We start from the raw sequence: 9,890 nt of genomic DNA, 5'->3' as shown, positions 1-9,890 counted from the left end.
TGACTTCCTTGCTCTTTATTGATTCCATGACTACTGAGAGCCTGAGGCTGGCCTATAACGGACTTCCATTTGGCCATTGTCTGTTTCTGAGTGTTTGTGATTATTATGGGGGTGGTTTAACCTTTTCCCCCAATCTGTGGTGTGAACTTCATCTAAAATTCATGTTTTGAAATTTAGTGCCCCAGGGTGGTATTAATAGTGGGACTTCTGGGAAGTGGAGCCTCATGAATGGATCAGCACCCTAATCCATTAGGGAATTAAGAAAGCAGTGTAGGCCCCTTCCCTGTGCCCTGCCACCCCTCTGCTGTGAGAGGACAGTGTTCACATCCCCATGAAGAACCAGCAACAGGCACTCTCTCAGAGGGAGAGACCAATGCTCAACAGATACTGGCTCTGCCAACACCTTGAACTTGGACACTCCAACCTCCAGAACTGTGAGAAAACTAACTTCTGTTTTTATAAATTGCATAATCTCAAGTATTTTCATATAGCTACACAAAAGAACCCAGACATCTATTAACCCAGTACATTCAACTTACATGTCAGAGGCCAGATATGATGCACAGCTGTAATGCTAAATGGCTGGGGGAGGCTGAGGCAAGAGGATTACAAGTTCAAGGCTAGCCTCAGCAACATATCAGGGACCTAAGAAACTCAGTGAAACTCTGTCTAAAAGCAAAAAATAAGAAGGACTGGGAATGTGACTCAGTAGTAATGTGCCCCTGGGTTCAATCCATAGTACCAAAAAAAAAAAAAAAGAAAAATGTAAAAAACATTACCCAGTGAGAATGCATCCCTGGTGCCACAAGTTTCCCACCCATAACCCTCTGAAGGCCCACTGGCCCTTGTTCGCCCTTCCCCCTGCCTTGGCCAGGCTCTTTCAAGTGACTTTGTGTGGGCATCTGTGCACACTGTCCCCTTCTGCTGGGCGCTCTGAGAGCAACAAGCACTTTTACTGTGTGTTCTTCTCCAAGTGTGATTTTTAAAATTGTATTAACATTATATTTCATGTTATAATGATAGTAATAAACCACATTCAAGGTAGAACAGTCTCTGAATTTTAGGAGCTTATGAAGATATGAGATGGTTAAATGAAACAAATATCACAAGGGACTAGCCAAGAAACCAGGGTGGTCTTAATCATGTATTCTTGATATGATCTTATATAAATGTTAAAAGTGATATTCACATTATTCAGAAATTTTAAATTTGTTCTTAATCAAAGTAATATAAGCATATAGTTTTTAAATTCCGATGATGGCTAAAAGTGCATAATAAAATCACTGATCTGCTTCCCTTCTTTCCTGTTTCCTCCCCTCCTCGACTCCCCAGAGGCAGCCACGAGAGTCGAGAGTCGAGAGTCTGTTTTAGTTTTTAATTTACCTGCATTTCTGTGTTTTCAAACGCCCATTCTGCCCCCTCCTCACAGCAGGTCTTATTGTTATTCATTCTTTAGTCACTGCCGCCCCGAGGCAGGAGAGGGTCTGGCAATCTTCCTGCCTCCCGCTCCCGCGTGGGTTGACCCCAGAGCCTCACCTCTGAGCCGCTCCCCAGCCCTGTGTTTGGCTCCGAGAGCATGGGCTGGGCTGCAGGGCTGGCCTGACCCGGCTGCCCGCGCCAGGTCCTCGGTGGAGCCTCTAGAGCCCACTGTCCCACCCACGCCCAACTCTGCAGCGGGCCACCTTCTTGGTGAAATCCTCCCTTGGTCTCTGTGACCGTACAGGGACACCGCTCCCACGGGGCAGGTGGGCGTCTGGGAGGGCACTTGCCCTGCTTCCCCGCTTTCCTGTCTTCCTGGGGTCTCTGCACAAAGCCCCGGGTCCAGAGCAGGCTTTTCTGCATCAGGAAGCCTCACGAGGTCGCCCCGCAGCTCCTAGGCCTGCCCTGCACGTGGCCGGTCTCTCACGGTGGCCCCGGTAGCTGGGAAAGGACAAGAACTCGGTTCGCTGATCTCTTGGTCGGCTTCTTCTCTTACTGTTCAAGTCCAAGTCCGTGTCCAGTTCCCTGTGGCTTCATGATGGCGCCGAGAGGTGAGGGACAAGCTCCTGATTGAACAGCAGGTCCCTGGCTGGTGCAGCTCGCCGTGGACCCCTGCCGAGCCCAGCGGGCGGGTCAGGTCCCCAGTGCACAGGCGGGGTCCTCATTCAGAATTCAGCCAGCCATCTCCATTGCCCCTCCCCTTCCCAATGCTGTCACTTTTCAAAATTAAATATCACCCTAATCCAGCCTGGCAAGAACAGCGCCTCATCTCTCTGCTCATATAAATTACAGCTTCCCCGAGGATTTCTTCTGCTCGGCCACCCTGAATTTGGCCATGCCCCCTCTTGATTAAAATGACTGTTGAAGTGATCTATGCTGCGACTATGCGGCCTCAGGGCACCACAGTGAGGTCACTTGATGACCCTCAAGCCTAGTGTCCATTGTAGTCCCCAAGGAGCATCTGATCCTCAAATGAGCTGATGAGCAGGCCAGGGAGACACCTTCCAGCTCCCTGGAGGTCACTCAGCAGTGAGGCCTCCAGGGAGAGGTGACCTGCCTCTGGGTCTCCCAGAAATTAAGTCAGGAACAGTCCAGTTCCAGTCAAACGAATCTTGTTAACCTTTTAAATCATCATTTTCCTGCCCCCACCCCCACAAAAAAAAAACCCTCAAAAGCAATGGACATATAAAAATAAAAATATGTGCATGGAAATAAAATTCTTGCCCTGGTGACAGACTTGATTAGAGTGTTTTTTCTTTTTTTTTTTTTCTTTTTTGGTCTCCTGGGGCACCCAGGACCTCACTATTTCTAGCACATAAGGCATGGAACAGCCCACAGGCTGCTCTGCCCTATGCCTCCAACACATCCTAAGGTGTCCATGGAGGGCTGTGTAGCAATGGGAGTCCACTGGTCCCACGGCCTCTGCTGAACCAGTCAGTGTACCAAGAACTGTCACCCACTGGGACTGCTCCTTCCCTGAGGGATGATGGCTCTGTCAGCTCACATTCATCAGAAGTTCCTGCTGCCTCCTCAGGTGCATACTGCACCAGCCTTACATTTTCCTGGAGCACATGGGATAAGAAACTAGTGTGCAAAGTCCTCCTTTTCCGAAGTATGTCCCCACATTGCTGGGGAGGTGTCTGGGCTACGCCTGTCCAATTCCTGCACAGTGAGAAGTGCTACAGGCAGAGAAGGCAACACTTTATCTAATTCTCCATAGTACACCGCCATTCTCCAGGGCACCATGGGTTTCTTCACCAGCTGTGAGTGTTCTGCAATCATTATCTTAGGGAGGGTGGGAGTGACAAAGGCCAGTCATTCCATCTCCTCTGGAGAGCAAACACTGCTGTCCACTCCAGTTCCAAGGGTGCAAAGCCCATGCTTCCAGAAGGTGTTTCTCTTCCCTCCTGGGCTCCTTCTTCTAAAAGCCTCATTGCAAATTCAGTGGGGACAGAAATCTCCTCTGTGCCCTTTGTAAAGGCCTGGGAGTTAGACCTGGTTGGGAATTTATTTCTACAGGTGAGCCATCAAGACACACAGAGTCAAAGTCACTTTTAATGATGTTTAATTCAGTGCCAGCTTAGGTCTCACACTATTTTATGTCTGGGGGTGTATGTCAAGTCCTAGAATGTATTTTCCACTCTTCTCCTTTTCTTCCTTCCAGTATGAAGGAAGGTGACTGGTCTTGTTTATAATGCTAGGCCTTAAACCCACAGGCACTCTGTCCCTGAGCTCCATCCCCAGCCCTCTTCATGTGTTTTATTGACTCAGAGGGAAACACAGTCCACATTCCAATTATCCAAGTTCAATGTCAGGTTTGGGATGGCTCTGTATCCTATTGGAGGTCTGTCAGGGAGTGGCAGTACCTTGTCCCAAAGGAAATTATTCTGCAGGGCTTAAGGCCTAAGGAATGATTTTCTTTGGCAACTAATCAGCATTATTAGTAAAACTGGGAATCATGAAAATAAGGCAATGCTGTTGTCTTTCTGCTGACTGTAGTTTATGTGTTTCAGCTCATGTGTTGAGGAAAGGTTCCTAGGCTCAGCTGGGAGTTGTATCAGGTTACACTGTTGCTCAGCTTTTCCTGGACACAAGGAAGGTATAGCTGCAGAAAGTCCCTCAGGCAGCAAAGAAGCTGCTAGAAAATAAAACAGAATCTTTGTGCCATGGGCAATTCTACCTTTTACCCTATTTAATTCAGAGATTGTACTATTGGGCCTGGCCCCATACACACACACACACACACACACAAACACACACACACACAAAAGTACAAACAGGAAATATTATATTTAGCAGCCTCTTGAAGTCAGCCTTTTTTCCTACTTCAAGAGGGAAGCAGGAGATAGGGATAAACTTTCAACCTGGTGTACAAACTAAGTGCAGATAATAAATGAGCAGGAAGGTGACAGGAATGCACTCATCAGGGGCATATGGAATCTTGCAGGAGGACGGCTAGGGAGATGAATGATTTTTACATTCATCCACAGAGGACTTACATTTAAGAGAAGAAAAAATATAAAGACAAGACAGTAGAAGAGGGAAAGTGATGGGAGGGAGGGAAACATGGAAAAAAGGAAGGCAGCAATGCTGACAGAAAGAAATTTAGATGGAACAGAAAGAAAGAAAATCAAATGTCCTCACCAAGAAAGAAAGAAAGGAAAAAGAACAAACTTCCCTCCCTGTGGGTCAGCAGCCCTGCAAAACTGCCCACATGGGAAGGTGGCTGGTGTGGGGTTAGTTGCTACTGAAATGCGTGGCAATCCAAGGCTCTGGGCACTTGTAGCATGTGCAGGAAAGCCAGCAGGTGCTCTGGGGTGCTATGGTTGGGACTTCCATTCTCTCCTGCACGAACACTCTGGTGTTTAGTAAAGGACAAAGGATCCTTAAAAGCTTTGTTAGGTTCCTTATATTTGTAGGGCTTCTCTCCATTATGAATTCTCTGGTGTCGAGTAAGATGGGTTCTTCGAGTAAAACCTTTCCAACACTGTTCACATTTGTAGGGCTTCTCCCCTGTGTGAATTCTCTGGTGTTCAGTAAGATTTTGTGTTTGAGTAAAACACTTCCCACATTCTTCACATTTGTAGGGCTTCTCTCCTGTATGAATTCTCTGGTGTTTAGTAAGGTCTGAGGTTTGATTAAAGCCTTTCCCACATTGTTCACATTTGTAGGGCTTCTCTTTAGTATGAAATCTCTGGTGCTGAGGAAGGTAACCTCTTCGAGTAAAACATTTGCCACATTCTTCACATTTGTAGGGCTTCTCCCCTGTATGAATTCTCTGGTGTTGGGTAAGGTCTGAGGTTAGATTAAAACCTTTCCCACATTCTTCACATTTGTAGGGATGCTTTCCGGTATGAATTCTCTGGTGTTGAGTAAGGCATGCTCTTCGAGTAAAACCTCTGCCACATTCTTCACATTTGTAGGGTTTCTCTCCTGTATGAATTCTCTGGTGTTTTGTAAGGTTTGAGCTTTGATTAAAACCTTTCCCACATTCTTCACATTTGTAGGGCTTCTCTCCTGTATGAATTCTCTGGTGTTGAGTAAGGCAAGCTCTTTGACTAAAACCTTTGCCACATTTTTCACATTTGTAGGGCTTCTCTTTACTATGAAATCTCTGGTGCTGAGGAAGGTAACCTCTTCGAGTAAAACATTTCCCACATTCTTCACATTTGTAGGGCTTCTCTCCTGTATGAATTCTCTGGTGTTCAGTAAGGTCTGAGGTTTGATTAAAACCTTTCCCACATTCTTCACATTTGTAGGGATGCTTTCCAGTATGAAGTCTCTGGTGTTGAGTAAGGTGTGATCTTTGATTAAAAGCTTTGCCACATGTTTCACACTTGTAGGGCTTCTCTCCTGTGTGAATTCTCTGGTGTTGTGTAAGGTATGCTCTTCGAGTAAGAACTTTGCCACATTCTTCACACTTGTGGGGCTTCTCTCCTGTATGAATCCTTTTGTGTTGAGTAAGAGTTGAAAACTTCTTAAAAACTTTTCCACATTCTTTACATTTATAGGTTTCCTCATTGCTATGGCATCTGAGGTGTTTAGAAAAGTTTGAACAATTTTTAAAGGATTTGCCACATTCTTCACATTTGTAGGGTTTCTCTCCACTATGAATTCTATGGTGCTTACCAGGGGATGGTTCTTGACTAAAAGTTGTGCCACATTCTTTAAATTTGTAGTGTTGATCACTGCTATGGTACCTGTGGTGTTTAGAAAGGGGTGAGCAACTCCTTGCTTGGACACACTCCTTAAATTTGGGGGGCTCCCTTCCAGGAGGAGCTCCACTGTATTGAGGAAGGCTGGCTGCTAGGTTAGAAGCTCTCTCACATTCCTCACATTTGCAAGGCGCCTCTTGGCCCTGAGTACTTGGATGGGTCATCAGCTTTGAGCACTGAGGAAAGACATTCCCACATTCATCATCTCTGTAAGGGTTCTGTGCACAATGACCAAGCTGATGTTCTCTCATATTGCAACCAGAGCCAGAGTTCTTCTGTGTTTTGCTACATTCACAATTGTTTTCTTTAACAGAAGCACACTGGTAATTGCTTACAGTAGAGACCTGACTAAAGGTGTTGCTTGTTTCATTATCTGTGTTGCACACTTTCCTGAAATTTATATCTGAATTTAGATTAAGCAATAATGAGTAAACAGGGGCCTCTCCACAATCCTTATAGATGTATGTTTGGGCACAAGAAGACATTCTTTGTTCATTGCAGAGTAATGAATGGTTTCCAATGAAATTTTCTAAGTGATCACTTTTAGAAACTTGGCCTTTAGTTATAAATTGAATACTTTCTTGAGCTATTAAATGTTCTTGAGTTCTGTTGACAGTAGAATTTTCATTATGGACAGTCACTACTAATTGGTCTTGTTCTTTATAGTATGATTTCTGACCTTCATTCTCACCTGCAATGTCCCATACTTTCTTTTGTTGTAAAAAGTCAAGGTCACAATTTCCACATCTTCTCTGTATCACTTTTTTAAATAAATGTTCTATGCCAGGCTCTGGTGAAATTTTCTGGGTATGATGAGAGGTCATGGCTGAAATAAATAAATATGACAATTATTTTACATATTGGATTGGGAATAACTTTGTAAATATAACATGAAGTCAAAGCAGTTGGGACATCAGCAGGGTGGCAGAGGAGTACACTGAAAGCCATCCTTACTCCAAATATATGTGAGTGAAAGAATAACAGACAGACAAAATTACTTTGTGAGAATTAACAAAAACATCTGAGAATTTACGGTATTCAAGATGAGCATATAATTAAGGACCATATATATACCATAGAAAAGGAATGCATGTTACTTTTATCCACTACAGGCCTTCCTACTCCAGAATACATTATCGTACAATTGGGGAAAATCCACCAACTCCCTTCATTTCTCAATTAAAAAAAGGGAAATGTGAAACATGAACATTTCTAGGTTTTTTGGAGACTGTCTGAAAATCATTTTCTGTCTACCACGACAGAGACCCAGATATAAGAGATGGAATTTAGATGACAGTAACACAGATATTCAATAGGGCTAAAGAGCATAGGGTCCATATGGAGAAATATGGATAAATCTTTTTAATGGAAAAAATATACACATCCATGCATGCACCCACCCACACAGCCTATGTCAGTATTACCAGAACAAAGTAAAAACATGGCAGTCAATACAAATGATTTGTCTTTCATTTTTATAATTTTGGTTATTTATTGAATCATTTAATTGACAAAATCAATTTTATGTATTTACTAAGTATATCATGGTATTTTAAAATTTAAATAAGTGAAGGAATGACTAAGTCTAACTAATTAATAAATGCATTATTTTATATAATTATCACATTATATTATCAGTGCTAAGAAAACATTGCATTCATTTCTATTAGCATTCACCAAGAATATAATACATTAGCCAGTGCAGTGAGACAAGCCTGGAATCCCCACACGTTGGAAGGCTGAGGCAGGAGGATTCCAAATTCAAAACCATCTCAGCAACTTAGTGGGAGACCATAAGTAACTTAGCAAGACCCTGTCTCAAAATAAAAAATAAAAAAAAAGAACTGGGGATGTTTTTCAGTTTTTCAGTGCTTCTAGTTTCAATACTGGGTACCCCCCTGCAAAAACAAAGATATAATACATTACACTTACCATGAGAACAATGGATCTCTTAACTTTATGTCCATTACAATAATATTTTGCAGACTGAACAACACTCCCCAAAGCACAACAGCAGGTAAACATTTTACTCTCTGCACTTTTAAGTTTCACATTGAGTCAAATGAGGCTGCAAATTACTGTGTCTATTTCACATAATGCCCAGTTCTACATATTCATCTCATGTCACTTTAAGTGTCAGGATATCTTTTCTAATGTTAATTTGTTGATTAGAAATATCATATCGTTTACTCACTCAATCACTGATAGGCAAAAACTTTGAGTCCTTGTCTTGACTACTGTAAACAATGCTTCCAATGAAATGGTAGTGGAGATATCTCTTCCATGTGCTTATTTAATATCCCTGGGATACTTCTTTAAAATGTGCATTTCTGGATCACAGGGTCATTCTACTTTTAATTTTTTATGTGTGATGCTTAAGATTAAGCCCAAAGTTGTTATACCACTGACTTATAAAATAAGCCCTTTTAAAATGGTTTGAAACATGGTGTGACACACCTCAAACATAAAATTCTCTTGAACACCGTCCCAATTACCTGAAGTTACCAGAATGCAGAACCGTGCTTCCCTATTTCTCAATTCTTTACTAATTTCTTATTGTTTTACAAAATGAAAATTAATCTACTAGAGACTCTTTTTTAAATGGACGAATAAAATATAATAAGTACACAAAGAAAAGGGGGTACTTGACTTAATCCAAGAATCAAATAAAACACTGGGCATTGAACATCAGGAAAGTAAGAGTTGTGAATTACCCAAAGAAGCTAAATAACCATTTGAAATAAATTTAGTGAATTATACCAGAACACAGAATGTTGAATAAAACACGGACCAAAATCATTAGTAGAAATAAGTAAAAGTTATGTACTTGCAGAAAGTATTAAGTAATAGTGTTCAGTCAGGGGTGGTTGTGCATAGCTATAATCCTAGCCACTTGGGAGTCTGAGCCAGGAGGATCCCGAGTTTCAGGCCAGCCCCAGCGACTAAGGGAGATATGAAAAACAAAAAGCGAAAAGGCCTAAGAAAAAGGGCAGGGGAAAGAAAAGTCTCCAGTGGTAATAAAAAGTCAGAGATGTGGTGAAATGAGCAATAAATAGGATAACAAAATTCAAGAAGCTCATTATCTCCCAAGTAGGAAAAACACACACACACAAAAAAAAAAAAAAGACTCAAAGCACATTTTACTCAATTTTTCAATATTCACAAAGAGAGAATCTTGAGAGCACCAAAAGAAAAAGATGTGCCACTGAGAAAGGCACTTGAATATGATTATAAGTCAATTTCTTAGTTGAAGCCTTTCAACTCAAAAAGGAACTGGGTAATAGTGTCCAAAACATCAAAACCAGAATTACCAACTAAGAACACTGCAACCCAAAATACTAACCTTCAAAAAATAAGAAAACAAAGACTTTAAAAATATATAAATTTACCCAAACTTCATAGCTACTGACCTGTCCTTCAAAATATAGTAAAGTGCACCCCTCATATTGAAAAATGAAATATATGTGCACAGCAATAGAAGTTTTATGAAATTTTAAAGTTCTCCTAGCAAGGAAAACCTATATAGCAATATAGAATTCAATTTTACTGGAATGATTGGGCATAAAGCACTCACTTTTTTCAACAGAATTTGAAAGAGAAAAACATAAAAGTTATCATAAACCTTTTAATGGGTATGCAGTATAAATAAAACTGCCATTAATAACATAATGTTCAAAGGATAAATATACTGACTTT

General features: G+C 41.8%; 1 protein-coding gene across 2 annotated transcripts in view; it reads right to left on the bottom strand.

Annotated features, from left to right (window-relative positions):
- Positions 1-1,131: 1,131 nt before the first annotated feature.
- The window catches only part of LOC101956806 (uncharacterized), a 33,554-nt gene continuing 24,795 nt past the window's right edge, over positions 1,132-9,890 (bottom strand). For both annotated transcript variants that reach the window (XM_021735344.3, XM_021735345.3), the window contains exon 4: positions 1,132-7,020. In XM_021735344.3, coding sequence (XP_021591019.2) covers positions 4,724-7,020 — 2,297 coding nt within the window. In that variant the 3' untranslated portion in view covers positions 1,132-4,723. The remainder of the gene's footprint in view (positions 7,021-9,890) is intronic.

Source organism: Ictidomys tridecemlineatus, chromosome 12, assembly GCF_052094955.1.
Source record: "Ictidomys tridecemlineatus isolate mIctTri1 chromosome 12, mIctTri1.hap1, whole genome shotgun sequence".
Lineage (NCBI taxonomy): Eukaryota > Metazoa > Chordata > Mammalia > Rodentia > Sciuridae > Ictidomys > Ictidomys tridecemlineatus.
This window is presented reverse-complemented; position numbering and strand designations above follow the sequence as displayed.